Here is a 21,960-nt window from a genome sequence, read left to right as displayed (position 1 = left end):
CCTTATTCAGGGCATGGTTTCTGTGTTTCCTCAGTATTATTCATTTTTTGTCCCTAAGGTTTTTTATTAAATATATACAAATGTAAATGTTTTCAAAGATTAGAAAGGAGGAAGAATAATTATTATTTTAGTTTACCTTTCTTTTTGGTGTTCTTTCAGGTACTGTCCCAATTGCAAGAAACATCAACAAGCCACTAAGAAATTTGATCTCTGGTCACTTCCACGTATTTTAGTAGTACATTTAAAACGCTTCTCATATAACAGATACTGGAGGGATAAGCTTGACACTGTGGTTGAATTCCCTATCAGGTAGGATTTTTGGTTGCATTGGTGGTCAGAGCAAAAAAGAAATACAAATAATTTGGGTTCACTGACTGGAGAACCCAGCTGGGAACTAGAACCTTGGTACACAGGCTGGATTTTAGCCTTCAAAATGTGAGGAGCCAGAAGCACGTCTGTCACCGTTTTCTACCATCCACTTCAGTGGTCGATTAATATTTTACAACAACATAGTGCACTTGAGGTTAAGAGCTGGATTCAGCTAAATAGTTGCACTAGCAGGAGCCAACAGAATGGGGCTTTCCCACTCCCCCCCCCCACCCGCATGCCTTCCACCAGCTCTGAGTGGTTCCCTAGGACAGTGTGGTAGGAGAGGAGAGGGAAGATGGTTCCATCTGGCATGCAGAAATGCTTGCATTAATGGAACTATCATAGTGTGATGTTGAATGTCTCCCTAAATCTGCTACACAGTCAGAGCCTTGACATATACGATGGTACCTTGGTTTTTGAACGTAGTTGAACGATTCGGAACTTGAACACCAAAAACCTGGAAGTAAATGCCACAGTTTTCAAACGCTCCTTGGAAGTTGAACAGGAAACATGGCTTCCATTTTGAGTTGAGTATTGAGGCTTCCGCTTTCAGTTTTCGAATGTTTCGGAACTCGAACGGACTTCTGGAACAGATTACGTTCGAGAACCAAGGTACCACTGTATATGCATCCAGGACTTGATTTGGATGTGGGTTATAGTAGAGGCAGAATAGAAAGTCGTAAGTTCCTGGCCCTGATCTTCTGCCTGCTATTTCTGTTCACCGGAGGATATTGAGGTCTAATATTTTCTCTGTAATTCTGTAGCACTGGAATATATGATAAGTCCAACTCTGAACAACTGCTAAGCTACCATATTCGAGCACCTCTTCCAAAAGTTACTTCAGGTTAGGTCACAGTCAGTTTTGTCTCAATGCACTTCGAGATTGCATTTGTACAGTGCCTCATGCAAACCAGGCTTTCCAATGTCCACAGATGTTGCAATCATGGAAATCACCCAGCATTGGCTGCAACTGAAAAAATTGCCACTACATTTGTGGTGTATTGTGGAAATGCCTGTCCCTGCATCTGCAGGGACATTGGGGGAGCACTGTGTGGTTATTGAGGTTGATATTGTGAACTGGCTTTCCTCCTAGGAGTTAGCAGTGGCAGTGAAGTCAGTTACTGACGCTAAATATTGGGATATTTAAAAAAGAAGTGTTGGGTGCTTACAGTACTGTCTGGGGGCTCATGGAAGTCTTTTTATTTGTCTTAAGGTTTCAATATCACCTTGCACTTGTTGCTGGCTGACCTTTCCCTTGTGACTCTTTCTTGTAGGGATTTGAACATGTCTGAGTTCGTTTGTGACCCGGCAGCAAGCCCATATGTGTATGACCTCATTGCTGTTTCCAATCACTATGGAGGCATGGGTGTTGGCCACTGTGAGTAATTATGTTCTTTCTGGATGTGTAACTGCAGAATTTCAAAATGTTCCCATTAGATAATATGCAAGATAAAAGGAGCTTAGTGGAAGACCTGACAGATTTTAGCGCAGCCCCCCCCCCTGTTAGTCAGGCTTGCTGGGTGTGGACTATAGTAGTATTTTAAGAGAAAAACTGAATTGAGTAAAATGCAGTTGCTTCTTCTTAAAAAAACAACAACTTGTGGGTTGAGTGTGTACCACACAAATGCTCATTGGACCTTTGCTATTAAAAATGTGAAGCTATGCCTTGCCCCAGTGCAGTGCTGCTCCTTCTCAGTAACTTTCTCTTTTATTATATAACTAGAGTACATGCCTTCTTAAACCAATAGCCTTTGCTCTGCTTCAAATCAAGGCTTTCTTCCTCTGTCCCACTGAACCTCCATCACATTTGTACCACTGGAGGATTGGGACTAGCATCTTTGTAGTTGCTCCTGTTGCACCAAAAATACTTCCTGTGCAAAACATAAAACCATTCAATTAAGCTGTAGAAGAGAATCTACAAGTTACATCTGATTAAACTGTTCAAGGTTTGCCACATATTTGACACAGATAGCAAATCAGAATGTTTTTCTAATCTCAAACTATTAACGGCTCTTTGTGATTTATTCATGCTCCTTTTGGTCATTGTCTGCTAGGCACAAAATGGCCTTTGATAACTGAGTTTAGGGGGGGGGAAGCTACTGTTAAATGGAACTGTGGGCTATCAGCACTTGTAAATCTCACTCTGTACCTCTTAAACAAGTCCATTATGTCTCTTCTGCTTCCCTGGTAGATACTGCATATGCTAAGAATAAAGTGAATGGCAAATGGTACTACTTTGATGACAGCAGTGTGTCTCCAGCATCCGAAGAGCAAATAGTGGTATGTATTTGAAGTCAACTGAGTATACCTTGATGTACTTTGTAACTTTTAGAATTTTTGGGGTGTTGCTGAGTACTTAAAATTGAGGCTCAGACCAACAATACACATTTTCATCACTGCATAGTTCTACACATTAAGATGCTGGTTGACAGGGATTTCATTGGCACTTTACTTTTCAGTGTGCCTGGCTGCTGTGTAAGCAGTGTGTTTAAAAACCCTTTTTTTTAAAGGGGCATGAGATCTGAGATTCAGGCCTCCTCCCCCCCCCCAATACTCCCTAACAATGTTTATGCAGCTGCTAAATCGGCAAGGTAGGAATGGACATGCAGAGTGTTTTCTAAAAATAATTGAAGCCATACACATGGAAACTTATAAGGAAGATGGAGCTGAGTGCAGCTGTTTGACTTGGTCAGACTTTCTTGACACTGTTTTCCTAAATCACTTTCAGGAATGAGTGCTGGATTATCTATTTCTGTCAATCACAGGTAGCAAACATACATCCCTCCAGATGTGGCACTACAGTTTCCATTGGCTCCAGCCAGTATGGTGAATGGTCAGGGATGATCGAGAGTTGTAGTCCAAAACATGCAGAGTGCACCAAGTTGTAGGAGGCTGCTCTAGATCTACAGAGCTACTAGAGAATAGGGTGTTGGTACTGGGACTTCTCTTGCATGCAGGCTTGAAGACAATTTAATCCCATTATTTCTCACCTTGCCTTGCAGACAAAAGCGGCATATGTCCTCTTCTACCAACGTAGAGATGGCATGCTCAAGGGAAACCCCGCTCCTTGCATAAGCACTGAGCTGAAATCCGAGGAATGTGATGGCATGGATACCAACTGAACCTATGTGGTGGGGTTTAAGCAAGTCATATTGCTAATTTTAAAAGGCATCCAAGAACTGATTTTTGTAAGAATCAAACAGGAGTTTCAGTACAGAAGGACTCAATAAGCAGTAACTATGGATAGCATAGGGAAGCAATAAGATGTCAAGGACTTGGGTATATCATAGCCAAAGAGCTTTTAAACAAATAGTTATTCAATAAAGTGTTATCTAAATCTGACTGTGTAGTCTGGCAGAAACTGTGTGGAAGCAGGAGCTATGCTGTATGACTGGAGCAATGCATGAAAGTGGGGCTGTGTTGCAAGAGGAAACAACATTTGACTGTAAGTAGAACTCTGGTTTGAGCTCTATGCATTGCAGAAGATGCCTGAGTGCTTGTGTTTCCAGAGTAAAAGAGAAGTGAACATTTGGCACAAGTTCCAATCTTGCACAGCACATTTTGGCACTATGTTGCTGTCAGTCCCTTGCTGACATGGCATGGTGAGCTTGTGTGTGCTTTTAAGAAAAAGAGAAAATTGCATATTTGTTCTGGCGCATTGTGTCCCATACAGGAGTCACAATCCCCACATTTTCTTGTGGTGTGCTAATAAAACAATTATTTAGGATCTGTCCCAAAGATTAACTCTTCCCCCACCCCCAGCCTTTCCAGCAGCAGTATTCATGGGGCCTATTCTTCACACCAACTCACATGGAGTCTTATATGCTCTGAGTTTCTTCCTGATCTAGTTGGTAACTTACATATTGTGCAATCACAAGGCTTCTTTATTCAAGTCTCATTGGGGTAGTTTTTGAAATTTCCGCTGTCAACTGTCTTCTATTTCTGTGCACTTTCAGCCACACCATGAAAAGTTCAGAGTCCATCTCTTGAAGGCTGCATAGGAATCAACGTCCAGTGGCATATGTCCTTTTGGGTGGTCTCAGACACACTATTTTTCTTTCTAGCCATTTCATTTCTCTTTTTGTAATCTTCTGCTATCCTCATACTTCCTTAGTATTTTTTCCTCATTGGCTGAGAGATGGCAAGAGTAAATGTTGTTTGACTTCTTCCTACCCACAGCCTCCTCCTCCACGGAGGATGATAGACAAGAACCTTCTAGGAAAGGAGCTTTCAGGTAACACCGTGGAATTCCCATGCACACTGCTATGACACCTTAAGACATTTCCCATTTAGTGTCATGGCTTTGAAACTATCTTGGCACCTGTGTAAAGGTGTTTCACTTTTGTGCTCTGAACGCATTCCCACGGATTCCCTTCAGCAAACTAAGAAATATTCCTCTCCCAGACTGCTTCTGTGCTGATCTTTATCGGCATGACGTCAGGCAAGTGGTAGCCAGTGGAATCATCAGGCACACCATTTTAGCAGAACTGATTAAAAGTGATCGTGTTCTTTTTAACTTACAGAGCAGAAGAGTCCTCATTGCTGTCAGCTGCATTTTCCTCACTATCTTCCAGTGATTACTATTGCGTTCTCCAGGATAGTCCTTTTAAACACTGAAATTTGAGTTGTTTGGTTCAGTTGCTAATGCTTCCAGGTTCTTTAATTGATTTGAGGTCTTGTCTCAACTGGATATTATTTTCCTGCACACTTGGGTTGGTGGGTGGGGTTAGGGCTGGAATTATTTAAAGGCTAAGTTCAAACTGTAGCATTGCACTGTTTTGTTTTTTCCTGTTTTTCTGGGTTATATTTTCTTTGGAATGTAACATTTGGACCGATAAGGAAACAGATATTTAAAAGCAAAGAGCAATTTAATGTAACCATATGTATTTCTGTTCCATACTGTTGCAGCAATCTTTTCACTGCTCTGTATGGTCAGATAGTGTGCACATTTGGGTTTGGGTGATTTTTGGGCTCCTGAACTAAATTTCTTCTAAATGCTGTAAAGATGGTATTAGGAACCTGGATTTGCCTCTGACCAGGCTGGATCCTAGCTGGTGTGTACATTCTGTATAGTGTCAAAATCTGTTTTTAGACTAGCACTTTGTAAGTGACTGGCTTTACTGTATAAAAGGAAAAAAAATTAAAAAGGAGTGGATTGCACTTGAGTGTGGACCTTGTTTTTTCTGTATGGTGGATGGGGATTTGAAATAGATACTCAAACCTGTATCTCTAGTTTTTAATTGGTAGTCTGTATGAAACACTGCAAATGTTATGGGAACTTTATTTTCGGCAGAAGTGTGTGTTTTGGAATACAGTGGTGCTCTGCAATTTTATTATCGTTTATTTATTATTTAGACTTGTTACTCATTTGTTACCCAAAAGATTCCAAGTGACTTCTGTTTTAAAATTCATGGTACATGTAGATAAATGTGCCCAGGATATGCATGTAGATAAATGCATAATTCCAAAAAATATAATCTCTGTAAATATATATATATATATATATATATATATATATATATATATATATATATATATTGTTTTGGTGTCTTCGGGTGTCTTCCCGTGTAAGAGTTGGGGTGTCTAGGCGACGTTTCGACGAGGTCTCACTCGTCATCTTCAGGCTGGTGCTTTCGGCTTCTTGTTACTGGAACAGAGCAGGATCTCAGTGTTTGAGTTCCTATAAATACTGTTGAGGGGGTGTGGTGTATAGCCTCCAACGTTCTGGGCAGAGAGGAAGTTCCCAGGTTAGTGTGCCTTTTCTTCTTTTGTTCCTTAATTACTTGAGGGATATCTTGAGTGATTTCTTGAGTGATATTCTGAGTACCACTTAGGTGGGTCATTAAGTGTGAATTAGTTGCTAAAGCTTTCGTGTCTTGACCTCAAGTAATTAAGGAACAAAAGAAGAAAAGGCACACTAACCTGGGAACTTCCTCTCTGCCCAGAACGTTGGAGGCTATACACCACACCCCCTCAACAGTATTTATAGGAACTCAAACACTGAGATCCTGCTCTGTTCCAGTAACAAGAAGCCGAAAGCACCAGCCTGAAGATGACGAGTGAGACCTCGTCGAAACGTCGCCTAGACACCCCAACTCTTACACGGGAAGACACCCGAAGACACCAAAACCTGCATTCCTGTACCCGTGAAAATCTACGAAAGCAAATATATATATATATATATATATATCTCCCTCCTCCCACCCCATCCAAAGGAAATAAAGTCATTGCAAACCAGCACTATATACAAGGTTGCGAGAGCACAGTAGTATCTAGTACAAATAAATTTGATCAAAATTAGCTTTATTTGGAAATTGCTTCTGAAAACTCTGGGTCAGCTTTTATCTGTAAGGTATTCAACTAGCACATCCCATCAGAGCAATGATTTCCATTTGCTGAGACATTAATTTCCTATTTGGCTTGGGGGGAAATAGCTTTATCTCCGATTCCCATTGTAAAAAGTAGATCTGAATGATTATAGTGTAAGCAATGTATTTGATGACACTAACTTAAGAAGCTTTTATTATAATAAAGCATAATAAGGGGGGAGTACAGTGGTACCTCAGGTTGCAGACACTTCAGATTACAGATTCTGCTAACCCAGAAATAGTTCCTCGGGTTAATAACTTTGCTTCCAGATGAGAATAGAAATCGTGCGGCGGCGGCAGCGGGAGGCCCCATTAGCTAAAGTGGTGCTTCAGGTTAAGAACAGTTTCAGGTTAAGAACGAACCTCCAGAAAGAATTTAATTCTTAACCAGAGGTACCACTGTAATGGAAAAAGACAAGCCCAGAATATATTTACAGTAATACAAACTATAATTTACACCTGATACCATTGTGCTGGCTACCCCTAAAATATTTTTGACTATGTACCGTATTTTGCGCCCCATAGGATGCTCCGGCCCATAGGACGCACCTAGTTTTTTTGGGGGGAAATAAAGAAAAAAAATTTTATTCCCCCCCCCCCCAGGTGCGGGGCTGGAAGAACCAGGTCGGGGAACAGTGGGAAGGCACGCTCTGCCTCCCCGCTGTCCCCCGAGCTTGTGGGGCTGGCGATGGGGAGAAGTGCGCTGATCCCGGGACTGCAGGCAGCTCTGCGCCGCCATCCGGAGCGGGGCGGGACTTAGCGCCCCGCTCCCGGTGGCCGCGCAGAGCTGCGCTGATCCCGGGACTGCAGGAAGCTCTGCGCCGCCATCGGGAGCGGGGCGGGGCTTCGCCCCTGGCTCCCAGTGGCCACGCAGAGCTGCGCTGATCCCGGGACTGCAGGCAGCTCTGCGCAACCCTCGGAGCCGGTCTCCCGAGGGTTGCACAGAGCTTCCTGAAGCCTGGAGAGCAAGAGGGGTCGGTGCGCACCGACCCCTCTCGCTCTCCAGGCTTCAGCGAAAGCCTGCATTCGCCCCATAGGACGCACACACATTTCCCCTTCATTTTTGGAGGGGAAAAAGTGCGTCCTATAGGGCGAAAAATACGGTAGGCAAGATTATAAAATGGATAGAGGTGCATCTCATGTAAAAACATTATTTTTGTCATTTTGATTTCTAAAATGAAACTAGTTTTCTTTGCTAACTTTGCTGTCAGATGGCCAGAGTGGCTGGGGAATCCCAGTAAGATGGGTATAAATAATAAAATTATTCTTATCATTGATTGCCTACTTTGGGGTGAGGAACCTGTGGTCATCCAGAGGTTGCTGAATTACAGTTCCCATAATCCCTGATCATTGGCTGGCTGGGGCTAATGTGAGATGGAGCCCAGTAACCTCTAGAGGACCACAGCCCTGGTTTATGTGACAAGCACTAGGTAAAAAATGCTAGGTGGGAAACATCAGTTGGCACCAAGAACGTTATGTGGCAGAGAGATGGTTTTACTCAACGTTGATTTTGAAATGGTCTGTCTTACGCTGTTGGGCAAAAGGCACCGAGTACAATCTTGAGAGAAAGTTCTAGCAGAGGGGAAAGGTTCCGTGACAGTTGAAAACCTTCAGTAGAGGGGGGAGGCAACAGACTGTTTACTAGAAGCCTCCAGATCCAGTTGATCATCCCCATGTTACTCAAAAGTGCTTAAGCAATCGATCTTCTATCCTGCACTTGTCTTGATATTGGGACGACTTGGTAAACCATCACAACAGGTGAACAATTCAGAGTTGATTTGTCTGTAGGATGGATTGCTCCACGTTCAATTTACAAGGGGCATTTATTCAAACTATGAAAGTGTGTTAAATTACTCGTTAGCACTTATTAACCACTCAGTAGTCACAAGAGTAGAAAAAATGGTCCATTCTTATACCTTGTTAATAGATGAAGTGAAAGGTTGTTGACTGCAAGTAAAGAACCAGGTAAGCTGTAGTGGCTTTCTGGATACATTGGGAGAATGTAACGGGATTTCTGTGGCTGGGTTTTACTAGAGCAAGTGTCTAGTAAAACTGACACACACACCTTAACTGACACAAGCCTGATGGTAAATAAGTTTTCGAGCAAGAGTTTGAAGGTTAATATTGCAGGTGCCTGCTAAATCTCTATTGGACATTCATGCCACAGGAGGTCAGTAACACTGAAGGATCAGTTTTGTGCTGATGTCAAATGTGCCTCACCAACTTGGGGGACAGCCATTGATTCTCCCACAGGTATCGGTGAATGAGCTGGGGTATAAGGGTTCTCCTTATCCTTACAGCCTTGTAACGTAGACTAGGCTGGTCTCAAATTCACCTGACAAGTTTAACAGCTAAATAAGGTTTTGAAGACATGTCGTCCTGAAGGAAGTCTAGCAGGAAGTATTGTATGCTATGCAAATGTCAAACTACAATGGATTATAAGTAGCCCTGAATAAAACAATCTAAAGTGTACTTCAGCACTCATGTAAAAATCATGGCCTGTGTGTGAAGTATTTGAAAAATCGCATCTGATTTTTTAATCCTTTTTGTTTTTAATGTTGCATTAACATTCAGTAATCCATCTGCATCAAGGACATAGTATACAGAGAAAAGGAAATGCTAGGATTAGCTGACTGCAGTATAACTGGATTAGCAACTTAGTATTGATTTCAATCTGTGCGCACCCTCCCAACTTTATATTTCTTACATAACCAAACTCCTGGACAATGTGATACTTCTTCCTTTCAGGTGAGATGTCAGAAAAGCTGAACAGATGCCGTAAGGAGCTAACTGCAGCTATTGACAGAGCAATGGAAGACCTCTTGGTTCCTTTTCCCCCCTCCCCAGATTCCACCACTGACCAGAACTTTGACTTGCAGACAGCACGGCCCTCTTCACCCCTAAATGCAGATCTCTTTAGTCAGAAGGGAGAACTTACTCTTTCAACTGTGTATTGCCCCCAGTCATCTTTACCAGTCTCTTCCACTCCTGAAAAGGAGAATCCCCTCTTCAGGCCAAACTTAATTCCAGTGACTACCGCTTCCAACATTCCATGTACAAAACGGGAACCCTTGACAAGCAAGGAAAACACATGGCTACATCCTCCCATCTTCATGGCTGACCGGCAGTTTTTTATCAGCCCAGAAGACAGTGAGAGATGGAAGAAAGGACATCTAAGGTATGCTCTGCTTGTCACAGGCTTAATTTTTGTCTTAGGATGAATAGCACTGAGCTTCTATTCGGATGGCTGTTGATGTGGTTTCAGACTGGTCCAAAGAGTTGGCTCAAAATATGTTGTCACATGAGAAATATATTTATTAATTAGCAATTTGCCACCTTTCAGAGATGCTCAAATCCCACTGCCTTACTCTGTGGAATGGCAAAGCACAGTGTTAGGGTGCTCCACATGGTTCAGTTTTAGACCACCTCTACTACCGTATTTTTCGCCCCATAGGGCGCACCTAGTTTTTTGGGGGGAAATAAAGAAAAAAAATTATTTCCCCCCCCCCAGGCGCGGGGCTGGGGCAGGGAAAGCCCGAGCTTCCCCCGACCCCAGCCCCCAGAACAGGCTGCTATCCGCAAGCCGTGGGAGAGCTGCGCGACTTCACGCAGCTCTCCCACGGCTTGCGGATAGCTTCCTGAAGCCTGGAGAGCAAGAGGGGTCGGTGCACACCGACCCCTCTCGCTCTCCAGGCTTCAGCGAAAGCCTGCATTCGCCCCATAGGACGCACACACATTTCCCCTTCATTTTTGGAGGGGGGAAAGTGCGTCCTATAGGGTGAAAAATACGGTAATTGTTTTGTAATTGCTGGTGCAAGCACATTTATTTCTCAACATACAGGAAAGTTCTAAACCATGATTCAGAAAGCTAAGATATACTAGTGTACAATTTTGGTAGAGATCATACACTTTAGAGAATGTTTAACTGAACAATGTAAGACCAGTCTCCATAACGTGTTTCTGTGGTGTTTAGCAAACCTGATGAAAGGCCTGTGAAGTCAGAAGCAAGTATAAGTGCCACTGATGTTCCTCCACAGAGCCTGAAAGATCTTGCCAATATGAGTGGTAAGTGTTGTCTGCCCTGCTTACCAGACATGGCTTTTTAAAACTGGCACTGTAAAGAGCAATTGAGTTGTATATCTGCAGAGCCTGTAATAGACTGTGTAACCTGGTGAGGTATCTTTAGTTATTTCTCCATTACATGAACAAGCAGTCAGTACTATTTTAATCAAGTTTTTAACCAATAGCTGCTAGAGTGAATGCATTATGACAGGGTGTACCATGGCAAATAATTTCATCAGAAAAGTTAAGCAAGCACATCCTTGAAATAAAACTTTCTGACTTGGAAACTGTTACATATGGCGAGGGAGGAATACTTTAGACCAGGATGGCTAACCTTTTGGACCCAATGATTGATCTGGTGAACAGGGAGATGGGGGCTCTATACTCTGATCCTTCCATCACAATGGGAATGCAGCTTCTGTCCAACACACCAGGTAATTGATCAGGTGAGTGGGAGACCATTTGCATCCTGAACTTGCACAAGCCTTCTGAGAAGTACTCTACATGCAGGAAGAATTGAATTGGTAAAAGAATTAATCACCATCCCTGCCAAATTCCTGGGGGTGAGGAAAGAGAGAGAAGAGAAGGGCATAGAAAAGTCTTGGCAGGCAGGATGCAGCTCATAGGTGAATCATCCCTCCTTTAGACCACTGTGGTCCAATTAGCGTTCATAAATTAGAATCCTTCACATCCATTGCTACACACTTGCTTTCAAGCCATCACCTACTGACAAACATGAAGGTCCTTTATTCCAAACCTGGAAGGGATATATCTGAGTAATTGTTATTAGAATGCTAAAAGCACTGGGTTCCTCTTTAAGGGGGGGGGGAGCCTAGTACTTGCACTTACTTTACATGTAATGGAAGCTTAGCAGGAGTGTTTATGCTGAAAATCCCTCTATGTATCAGCTATTCTTCAACTTGTGCAGATATTTAGGGGCAGGACTGATAAGTTGCATTCTTGTTTTTACACTGAAGATAACCCAGCTATTTGGCCATCAGAGAGGATGCACAGGAAAACTGACTTTGAGAATGAACTTCAGCAGATGTCTAGGCTCTCAAGTGAACTGTTTCCTCTAGATGAGGCCTCAGCCTTGGATCCAAGTGCACAGATCGGTTTCAGAAAGGTCCTGGAGCATACCTTAGAGGATGAAGCAATTATTGAAACACTGCTGGATATGGAAGAGGATTACAAACCAAACAGCTCCACCTTGCAGCAGCTGCAGTAGAAAGGCTGGTGTGAGGTGTGAGCTATTTAAGATTTGATAATTAATGCTTCTGAACCATGGAAACTTAGGCAAATAATCCTTTCTGTTGCAATATGCACTATTAAAGTGATTTACAGTAGTGTGGCGTTATAGTGTTTTCCCCATAGGCTAATGAACACGGAACATTACCTAGGCCTGGATCAGAAGATACTACCCTTAAGATATTGTCTTCCTGTCTTTTGAGGAACAACTTATCCGCAATGTGCATGACAAGGGGTAACTGATTATATAGTCATGGTTTCCCACTACATTTGTCAAGCAATGGGATGGTACAAATCCAACTATCTACATTATGTCAAAACTGCCTTAAAGTTCTTCAAGCTTTTAGCTGCCTTATTTTGTAAAGCTATTCAAGAGAAAATGCTTGCAAGGACAGGATGAGATATTGTGAAAGTGATTTTAGAACTAACTAACTACAAAGTGAGCATTTAAAGTTACTCCATGCACCTTAAAACATTCAGCATCTGCTATAGTACAGAAACCTCTTTACATTCCCCTCAAGAGCAGATTTACAATCTGCCACAAGGGGGGCAGGGAATATGTACACCATCAAGGTTGAAGAGCAGTCTAAGAGTTTATTTGCTATAAACATGGAGATAATAAGCAGCTGTACCCATCTCCCAGTACCCCACACATACACTTGTGATAAATCTTCTTTTGCTTTTCAAGTCATTGTGTATAGGTAGCTTTAACCATTTCAGTTGCAGGGGGGCAATGCTTATTAGTAAAGCAGTCTTGATGCTGGAGTCAAATTAGGTCACTGCTTAGGATGGATTTTATCATATTAAAAACAGTTTTCACATAAGCCTACAACTGGATGGGAGATGTGTCTTTAGAAGCAGAGAACAAAATGAAAGCTTCTGAATTTCACTAATGAACACTTTATAACTTACTCTAAACATAAATATACTGCTGCAGCAAGGGAGAGCTCTTCATAGGCAGAAATGGGCAACAGGATATATTTCAGAGCCTCACTGACATGGGCAGATACAGCTGCTCCAGGAGGGATGTAATACTTTCCCTTACAGTACTAGTGACCAGTATGCGACCAGAGCTGAACCAGAATTCCGTTTCATTGACACATTATCTTGTTTCTTAAAGACACAAATACAGTGAACAGCTCCCTTCATTTTTCTCAGGCATAAAAACATAAGCCAAGGCCACATGTTATTCCAAAAGGATAATCAAATGCTTACATTCTGACCAACTTCAGACTATGGCATCAGTAGCCTTTTCTCTACTGTCACACTATGCCAACTGACCCACAGTCATTAAAGAACAGTTTATCCAATCAGCCTAGTTCTGTTATTATGAATCTGAGGAATGTGCATTGTCTTATGATTATACAAACGAGCCCCAAAGAAGCACTGAACTATAATTCACCAAGTACCTTAGGTCATAGATATTGGGAGACTTCAGATGCTTGTTCCCTAATGGACGATAAAAGCAAAAGCTCACAGCTTGTCTTTCAAAGACAAACCAGTATCTTAATAAAAAAAAGGGATTTTCCTTGGTTCTAGATCATGTCTTAAAAACATTTAAATCAAATTCTTAAAATGAAAGAAGTCTACTCACAAATAGATTCAGTGCTGGTGCCAGCTAAAGTCAAAGTGTACCAATGGTCCTTTTTCAATACCAAAATCAGTGTTTAGTTACTGCTCAAGCAGACCCATAACCTCTGACCATGCACTTAAGGGGCAGGAGAAAGAGTGGCTCTAGAGACAACAGGTCGCTTCTAGTCCAGACCCTAATCAAGCCTTTCTCCTCAAAAGAACCAGCCTCCCAGTAGACAGAGTCCTCAGTCTGTGGACCACTGAATGGCAACAGTAAGGAGAATCATCTTTGGATGCTTCTCTCATCTAAATTCAAGTCTTTGAGTATTGGCAGTTATGCTGCATAGGCTGAGCCGGCACTGAGAGATGCTTCAAGGTTTAAATCTTATACCAATATTTTAATCATTAATGGATTCTGACTTCGACTTAGTATGTCTCTAGAGTAGCAGGTACATTTAAAATTTGCAGGGACCCACACTCAATTTCAGGTTTTCCTGAATTATAAATGTTTCTTCCAGTAAGTTTGGTCAATCACTACAAGTTTGGTAGTTTGCCTTCTGACATGACTATTAGCAGCTGTCAAATCAGAGCTCCATGTGACTCAAAAGGCATCAGAGGAGACCTCAGAAGCAAGACTCTGTCCTGCAGGTATATAACTCACATAAGTTCTGACCATCTTTATTCTGGCCACCAGTAAGAGTACATTATAGATAAATAAACACAAACTGACTTAATGCCAACCATATGAAGCAACTCAGAACATGGACGTCTGCAGCTCTTCCTTAAACATGCCTTCAAAGCGGAGGTCTTTAGCCATGAGTTCCTCTTCAACATCCTCTAGGGCCCACTGGTGGTCAGTCAGTTCTAGAGCCTCCCATTCTGTCTGCAGTGATAAAGAAAAAACATTGATGCAGCCAACAGAAGTGTACCAACCACCTACTTTCCATCTTGGAAAAAAGCCTTTGCTCAACAATTCTGCCTTAATTTATTCATGCTGCTTTAGACTCTGAATCTTGAACAAGGACACCGAAGTTTGTGACTGAACTGTATGTGTGCAGAGTGATTAAATAGTAGGAACTTGCAAAGAAGAATTATAATGTGTACAAGGAAGCAGCAAGGCTATTGAACATACAAGCAGCTATGTTTGGGGGAGGAGCAGGTCCTCACAGCTAACAACTGCCTGCAATACTAAACGGAGATCATTGGGCATTTCTGGTTTGTGTGTACATGGCTGCTAGTACCTAGCATTTGACAAGTGGGCTGTTTTCTGGAGATTAAGCTTTTATTTTACTGCACAAGTTGCAGACAGAAGAACAGCTCAGAATGCATGAAGCTACTTAGGGGGTTTGAAACCTCTGTTTCTTATTCCTTGCAACTAGTACTGTAAAACAAGTTTCTGTTCAACATATTTCCACTTTGTATACAATGTTAAGTATCTTCTCCATACAGGTCATCAACTAGAATACGGTATATTTTAATGCATAGGTTTTCAAACTTTCTACCCCCTGGACACTCTTACTTTACCATTTTGTCTTCCAAGGACCCCACCCATACCCCCTGTCTATGCACTGGTAATAATGGGCACTTCTTTTGGCTAAGCTTCTGCACCATTACTGATCTTCTCATCTAGTGTTTCCTGATGAATGGAAGTTTTATCTACCCTAAAGCAGCATGAAAAAATTACAATAGAATAGGGGTTTCCAATCACACTCCTATAAGCTACAAAATTTATTTAGCATACATTCAATAAACAGATATTTAAGACCATCATTTTTTGCAGGTTTTAATCCTTTGAAGTATTTTTTCTGTACATTCAAGGAATAGAAGCAAGGCTACATGAAACTTGAGCAGCTCGTTTCAGCAACTGCAACAGAAGCCTCATACCTTGAATGCTTTATTAGTATCTGCAGGCATGGCCATTGCCGCCCCTGTCATCTGCTCCTGCATTACTCTGGACTGATCGGCAGCTGTAAATATGAAAGAGTGACTTGTATGACTCTATGTAACAGTAGCAATACTATCAAAGCTGGGGAAAATTAAGAATGTGAGCATTATAGTGCTGTGCTGAGGTAGACAGCAACATATCTCCCTTGTATTGTACAAGTTAGGCCGAAAAAGGTATGAGGTCTCAGTCAGGTATGCTTAACCTTCTTCAGCCTTAATAAGCTGAAGACAAGATTTTTGTCTATTATTGCTGGAAATTTTTACAATTTACTAATATTAGTAACTAGGCCAAAATTCCTAAGAAACATTTAAGCATAGTTTGACACATTTAATAAATCAAGAATCACTCTTACTTTTACATAAATAGCAGTTTCTTACCATTATCTTGACCAAGAATGAGGGTATAAATGCTTCGAAGTCCAAACACATTCAGAAAATACCAAGAAGCAGAGCTAACCCTAACAAACCAAAGAAACTGAGTGTCATTTAAACAAATGCCCAAATGCCCAATTCCCAACACTGCTGTAACTTTCACATTTTCAGATGGACAAAGATTGTTTGAAGCACAGTGAAGGATTCTTACCAGGATGCATCCAAAGTAAGCAACTCAATACCCTGCTGTAGCATTGGTTTAAAACGAAGCGTCAAAGGAAAGGGGACTTTTGCTGTAAAAAATAAAAATATGGTCAGAAACAATTATGATTATTACAAAGCACCATAAAACACAGTGCTTTGCAGGGGAATATAACTGAAGGGAAATTTTTCTCACAAGGAGCTTAAAACCTGTGACAGGGAACACGAACACTCAGCTAATGAAAACGCTGATTAAATTTGGGATTTTAGAAGCATCAGGGGATTTTAGAAGGCCTCCAGACCACACATGTTTAGATTCCTAAACTGACACTTACTTGTGACAAAACCAGAAAAGGTCATGTTGATCCAGCCTCCGATAAGAATCATAGGAAGTACATTTGTTACATTTCCTTTCATCATATCTGTCAGCATAGTAGGATCTGCAAAGCAAATGCAGTTAAAGTGACCACACAATAGAAAGTCTATAAACCCACGGATTTCTGAAGTTTGGGTATACTACTTTAAAAACAAAGGAAACCTCCTTAGCATAATTGAAAAGATCACCCTGGTTTAGTCTTTAGTCTTTAATTTGCTATTTAATCTGACTTTAAGTATATCTGGGCTATTTTATGAGAAAACCAGGTAGACTTTAGAATTAGTGGCTGCTGCTAAGCACAAAAGCAAATCAGATGTTCCTATTACTACCAGAGTTAGAAACTGTGATATGAAAGCTAGGAGCTAAATGGCACCTTAAACCTAGGTTATGTCTACGCATGCTTTTTTATAACAATAATACAAATAATACAAAGCTGAAAATGAATGAACTGCAGTTAAAATATTATGTTCATTTTTCACATGGTGTAATCCTTCCCCTGCCCAACCCCCTAATACTCTTAAGATGTTCTCTTCAGAGAGTAGCTGGAAGTGGGGAAGCAGAAAAAGGTCCTCCTTTTATTCTATTCTGCAGTTTTAATCTGAAATCTTAGGTGTAGTACTGCACCCAGAGCTCAGAAGCTGCTCATGCTAATGAAATTCCCTGTTGCAAAATGCGCCTAGAACAATGGGAGTTTCGAACACTGATTACTACTCTATTGCTCATATTTTAGAATATAACAAACTCTTAGGAAGCCTTCTTACTTACCTGTCATTGGGGAAGGTGGCACTACCTTCCTTTTAGTTTTCTTAAAGAACCCATCATCTGGATTATTGAAGTAATACTTCCGTGTCAGAAAGGACTGAAAAAAGAAAAACAAGTTCTAATGATGAAAGAAGTGGACACAAGGCTTCAAAATTAAGCACAGGTTACAGTGGTGCCTCGCAAGACGAAATTAATTCGTTCTGCGAGTTTTTTCGCCTTGCGAATTTTTTGTCTTGCAAAGCACGGTTTCCCATAGGAATGCATTGAAACGGTTTCCCATAGGAATGCATTGAAACGGTTTCCCATAGGAATGCATTAACGGTTTTAAGAAAAAGGAAACAAACTTGCAAGACGTTTTCGTCTTGCGAAGCAAGCCCATAGGGAAATTCGTCTCGCGAAACAACTCAAAAAACGAAAAACTCTTTCGTCTTGCGAGTTTTTCGTCTTGCGAGGTACCATTGTATTTCTCTGTGGAAGAGCTGGCAATAAGGATGACAGACATTTACCCTGCAAACAACCTACCCTGCTTTTCCAAATATTTCCAGGTTTCAATGGAAACTGTGGCAATGCATACCCTCCTTTAATTTTTCCAAGTATCTTTGCCTGTGACATAGTTTAGGCACTTGTGATATAAACAGAGATGTAGCCAAACATTTTTACAGATAATCATGTTACACATTTTCCAAAAGATCAGTGGTAATACAAATGATTTCCTCCGTCTAGTATACCCATAATGTTGATAAGATGCAAAGTCAAAATTATACTTTAAGCTATATGATGCTCACATTATTTTTTTAGTGCTATGCATTAAAAAAAACTTAAAGTATGTGATGTAGAAACAAAGTAGGTCTCCAAAAGACACATTTAGACAATGTATGAGGTTGGATTATCAGGGAACTATGCAAGCTCTGTAGTCTGCTAGCTTGTGTCTGTTATGAGCCACTTTAATTTGATAGGGATTTCCCCCCTTGGATTGACAGGATGTCCCAGATTCATTCTAACCACTAACATTTTAACTGCTGCAATTAACATTAGTTTAATCTGGTCTAAGCATGCTGATCTTAGTAAATATATTTCAAAATAGTAATAGATCCAATTTTGCAACATGACAGCAAATTAAAATGATGGAATACCCCACTGTCTTGGATGTACATTGCTGCATATTAATAGTAATAGAAATGACTGGGTCTACTCCATAAATGTGCTTACAATGTGCATTTTAGATCCTTATGAAGACTACATTCCAAATCTTGGAACAATTAAGGTTTCCCCTACCTCTAGTTTTTAAATTCTGGCACAAATGGAAACGTACCTGCTTTGGAATGTACTTTCCATTTTCTCTGAGAACTCTGCTTCGAATCAGAACTTGACTGAAAGAAAGAAAGCCATTATCATACATATGAAATAGAAGAAGAGAATAAGGAGGAAGACAGAAAAATATTCCTGCACGAACACTGCATGTGACACTGATGCAAAATACAACTGAGAGCCTCCCAACAAGTTATCAATATCCACAGTTTCATATAAAAACTGATCATCTTTCATAGTTTAAAAACGTGTTGAGCAAGATTTCAAGAACAGCAAGAACTGATTTGGGAACCAATACTAGATATTAATCCAATGAGGGCAACAGTTTCATTCCTTGCCACAGAGAGCTGCTTCATATACTTCTTTTTTAAAACACAAAAATGCTCCATGAAGAAAACACAGGGCTGCTCATAAATATCTGAAGTGTACAAGCAGTTATTGACCAGACAGCCATTGTGGGGAAACTCCCCCTCCCCTTTTTTTACCAGAAAGCAGGGTAGAAAAGTACAAATACTCAATCCATGCATTTGCTGTGGGGAAACATTATAGTGTACATACATTTCCCTATATTATCTCCATATTGTAAAACCATAAAGAAGTGAACAGTCATAGAACATGACAAAATCTACTTGAAAAGAACAGATATTTTCAATCAGATTGGCCTAGCGATTTTTGATAACTGTTTTCTTATCCCCTTCTACCATCACCACTAGTCCTTTGCTATCATCTATGTGACTAGAAACAATCTGAAGAAAGATATACATATTTATAGAAGAAAAGCTGGGGAAAGTCCATATAAAGACTAAAGAGAGAAATCAAAATCTAAAAAGCGAAAACATTCAAAATAAAATTTAGGAATTTGAGTATTACAAATATTACAAATAACAGTTTGTTTTGAATTTTTACCATTTTTAAGATTAAGTATGATAATCCTGGGGATTTTAATCAGCCCAGCTGACAGGATCCAGGAGCTAGGCTCCACTTTTTCTAATCTATCCTGTGCAGTCTTCTTTGCTAATATACAAAGACCAGGCTTCATTTTCTGAAAACACCCCAAACCTACCTGCTATCTGGACTCCCAGGCACAAAGCTGGGTTTACAAGTATTCCCAAATACATGCGCAGCAAGATATAGCCCACCTACTGCAGTTCAGTAAGCCTATGTGCTACCATAAAGTACTGTCATCAAGCTCTATAGTTGTCAATTATTAGTATCAGTGACAATGCTCAGTTTTCAATTGCAAGGATCTTTTACCTGTCAGATACTTGCTCCTGGGTGAGTTTTTTGTCACTTTGGAGAAGGATGGATACATAGTGACGAATCATCCCCACAAAGAAGGTTATGAAGACGATTGGGAGCACCACCCATAATCGAATATTAGAGTCCAACAACAGCTCCGGCTCACTCATTGTTTAAATTCAGTTCTGGTCATGCACTTCAACCTTCAGTATCTAGGGGAACAAAGCACAAGTCATCAATTAGAAATTTCCACTTACCTTCAACTTTCCGAAAACATTGAGCCAGTTAGCGTGTTGCTAGCCAAGTTTTGTTTATTTTGAAGGCTGCCTAAGTTCCCCAGAGCACAGTGGCTTTTCTAATTCTACCCCAGCAGTCATTCCTTACACCCAGGAGTTTCTTATGTTTCTTCTTAAGTTACAAGGCAGCCACAGCAAGACACTGGGCAGCAATGGAAGCTCTGGGCATTAATCCCCATTTGTCCTCAGGGAAGCACAGTGAGGCCGAATAATTTGCCACTCGAGTACCTGGTACAGGCAGAGGCCTAAGAGACAAGGCAGGAAGCAAACCGAAATGTCATTAAAAGCAGGCAGCACTCCGTATGAAGGAGAGCTCAATCCCGGGACCGACGAAATAGAGACAAGCCCTCTAGAAAACTGCAAAGTCCTTAAAAAAATTTCTTCACCTATTAGGACTAGGTCAACGGAAACCAACAAATGTAAATACATGCGCACATACACGGTCTTGCCTTTTCGGAGAAGGGATCACAGCCGGATTCCACGCACCTGGAATTAAGTCGCAGGGATGAGGCTCAAGCCCCAGCACCTCTTAACCCCCCCCCCACCAAATTCACCACAGGTGGGGAGATTTTACACGACCCCTCAGCGGCCACAGCCGCGGCCACCCCACCCCGGGAGGAGGAAGGCAGACGCCGCGCGGCCCCCCCCCCTCAGGCGCACCTGCGCCACGACCCCCGCCGCGCGCCCACCGGCTCCTTACCTCTTCGGCGGCAGCAGCAGCTCGGTCTCCCTCCCCCGCTTCACCCTTCCGGGAGCGACGCCCGACTCTCTTTCGCGGCGCCCAGTAGGGAGAGGCGTCGCGCGTTCGCTGACGTCACTGAGACGCGTCCCGAGGCGGCGCTTGGCGGGAACCTTTGAAAGCGGGGCGAAGGGTGGCTGAGGGAGCGCGCGCGCCGTTTCAACTGCGCCTCGGCGGGGAAGGGAGGCGGAGTTCCATTGGCCTCTCAGCGCCGCGTGAGGGGCGCCTTCTGCTTAAGCGCTGCCGTTCCAGCGCCGCTTCACTGGGACTAAGACTCCGCCGTCCCGGGAATTCAGGAGGAGCGGGACTCGGGCAGGGCTCCGGCTGAACAGCCACGAAGCGGGCGAGGGGTTGTACTTCTGAATGAGCCAGTGTGCAGGAGATTGTCCCCCACCAGCTTCTGAAAGGCAGGTTGGGTGGTTATCCCTTGGCCTCCGCTGGCCTTCAGCAGCGCTTCCGCGGTTGCTCAGGTGGGTTAACAGACAGCGCAGGTACGAGTTCTGGCCCTGTTGGCCCTATTGGGCTGGGCTCTCAATCAGTTGTCAAAGGGGGTACGGATGCAGAATTATATAGGGCTCAAGAACCCAATGAAGCATCACTTTTCCCCTGCCTGTTAATGATAGCCTCAATTGCATTGGAGGCATTTCTGTGGCCTGAAGGAGGGGAGGGGAGGGGAAATCAGGATCCGAGCTGACAGTTGTAAACACAGCAGCAGGATTACGGATAGTGGAGCTTTCCCATCCTTCTTGTTGTGAGAAAGAGCAGGATTTAATGCATTTGGCCTCATCTTTCTTTCCCAAATCGCCTGTTGGGTATAGAAGAAAACTGGGGAAGGAGGATTTGTGACCAGGACTGCTTTTTGTCTCACACAGATAGTTTAAAAATCCAGAAATAAAAATAAAGTGTAATAAATGCAACGTGTACACTAATTGTGATCTTACGTCCAATGTGTTCATGAAAATGTATCCAGTTGCACATATGTCTAAAATAAGTAAACTACTGATCTAATATTTGTTACCTCTTGTCAATATGGATTGGTTCACTGTGGTAAATGGCTTACTTCAGCAGATTATTGTAGTAGGCCCTTTTGCCATTCACAGATAC

At 42.0% G+C, this 21,960-nt stretch overlaps 4 protein-coding genes across 7 annotated transcripts in view; 3 read left to right on the top strand and 1 right to left on the bottom strand.

The window, feature by feature from the left end:
- USP4 (ubiquitin specific peptidase 4) overlaps positions 1 to 5,529 on the top strand; it is a 36,255-nt gene extending 30,726 nt beyond the window's left edge. For both annotated transcript variants that reach the window (XM_083488673.1, XM_083488672.1), the window contains 4 exons: positions 160 to 309; positions 1,644 to 1,747; positions 2,561 to 2,649; positions 3,372 to 5,529. In XM_083488673.1, the coding sequence (XP_083344799.1) occupies positions 160 to 309; positions 1,644 to 1,747; positions 2,561 to 2,649; positions 3,372 to 3,491 (463 nt within the window). In that variant the 3' untranslated portion in view covers positions 3,492 to 5,529. The remainder of the gene's footprint in view (positions 1 to 159; positions 310 to 1,643; positions 1,748 to 2,560; positions 2,650 to 3,371) is intronic.
- Positions 5,530 to 7,844: 2,315 nt separating this feature from the next.
- On the top strand, positions 7,845 to 12,145 carry LOC310700000 (uncharacterized protein C3orf62). Of its 2 annotated transcripts, none has more exons than XM_083488787.1 (4): positions 7,845 to 8,495; positions 9,486 to 9,915; positions 10,711 to 10,802; positions 11,777 to 12,145. In XM_083488787.1, exons 2-4 carry the CDS (start codon positions 9,491 to 9,493, stop codon positions 12,025 to 12,027), a joined length of 768 nt encoding a protein of 255 aa, XP_083344913.1. In that variant the 5' UTR covers positions 7,845 to 8,495; positions 9,486 to 9,490; the 3' UTR covers positions 12,028 to 12,145. The 2 variants fall into 2 exon arrangements, with proteins under 2 accessions (XP_083344913.1, XP_083344914.1); XM_083488788.1 differs by lacking the exon at positions 7,845 to 8,495 and adding an exon at positions 8,507 to 8,702.
- A 476-nt stretch (positions 12,146 to 12,621) lies between these two features.
- On the bottom strand, positions 12,622 to 20,945 carry EMC3 (ER membrane protein complex subunit 3). 2 transcript variants are annotated; one of them, XM_083488785.1, is made up of 9 exons: positions 20,818 to 20,945; positions 19,837 to 20,033; positions 18,587 to 18,644; positions 17,278 to 17,371; positions 16,472 to 16,576; positions 16,147 to 16,228; positions 15,942 to 16,021; positions 15,504 to 15,586; positions 12,622 to 14,502 (listed from the first exon to the last, which is right to left on the bottom strand). In XM_083488785.1, the coding sequence occupies exons 2-9, from the start codon at positions 19,989 to 19,991 to the stop codon at positions 14,374 to 14,376; spliced, it is 786 nt and encodes a 261-aa protein (XP_083344911.1). In that variant the 5' UTR covers positions 19,992 to 20,033; positions 20,818 to 20,945; the 3' UTR covers positions 12,622 to 14,373. The 2 variants fall into 2 exon arrangements, with proteins under 2 accessions (XP_083344911.1, XP_083344912.1); XM_083488786.1 differs by lacking the exon at positions 20,818 to 20,945 and adding an exon at positions 20,567 to 20,672.
- A 16-nt stretch (positions 20,946 to 20,961) lies between these two features.
- Positions 20,962 to 21,960, top strand: part of FANCD2 (FA complementation group D2) — a 40,894-nt gene continuing 39,895 nt past the window's right edge. Inside the window, exons 1-2 of the mRNA XM_083488640.1 lie at positions 20,962 to 21,227; positions 21,268 to 21,326. The gene's annotated coding sequence lies outside the window, so the exon portion shown is untranslated. The remainder of the gene's footprint in view (positions 21,228 to 21,267; positions 21,327 to 21,960) is intronic.

This window comes from Podarcis liolepis (genome assembly GCF_965112155.1).
Source record: "Podarcis liolepis genome assembly, chromosome: 2".
Taxonomy (NCBI): domain Eukaryota; kingdom Metazoa; phylum Chordata; class Lepidosauria; order Squamata; family Lacertidae; genus Podarcis; species Podarcis liolepis.
Note: the sequence above shows the minus strand (reverse complement) of the source record. Positions and strands in the feature narration are given on the sequence as shown.

What these genes read in the sequence shown, in the direction of transcription:
- LOC310700000 (XM_083488787.1), top strand. Translation starts at nt 9,491, where the DNA reads ATGTCAGAAAAGCTGAACAGATGCCGTAAGGAGCTAACTGCAGCTATT. An exon ending in TGGAAGAAAGGACATCTAAG is followed by an intron (nt 9,916 to 10,710) that starts GTATGCTCTGCT and finishes TGTGGTGTTTAG; the next exon opens with CAAACCTGATGAAAGGCCTG. An exon ending in AGATCTTGCCAATATGAGTG is followed by an intron (nt 10,803 to 11,776) that starts GTAAGTGTTGTC and finishes TTTACACTGAAG; the next exon opens with ATAACCCAGCTATTTGGCCA.
- EMC3 (XM_083488785.1), bottom strand. Translation starts at nt 19,991, where the DNA reads ATGAGTGAGCCGGAGCTGTTGTTGGACTCTAATATTCGATTATGGGTG. An exon ending in GAAAGTACATTCCAAAGCAG is followed by an intron (nt 17,372 to 18,586) that starts GTACGTTTCCAT and finishes TTCTTTTTTCAG; the next exon opens with TCCTTTCTGACACGGAAGTA. An exon ending in CATTCTTGGTCAAGATAATG is followed by an intron (nt 15,587 to 15,941) that starts GTAAGAAACTGC and finishes TCATATTTACAG; the next exon opens with CTGCCGATCAGTCCAGAGTA.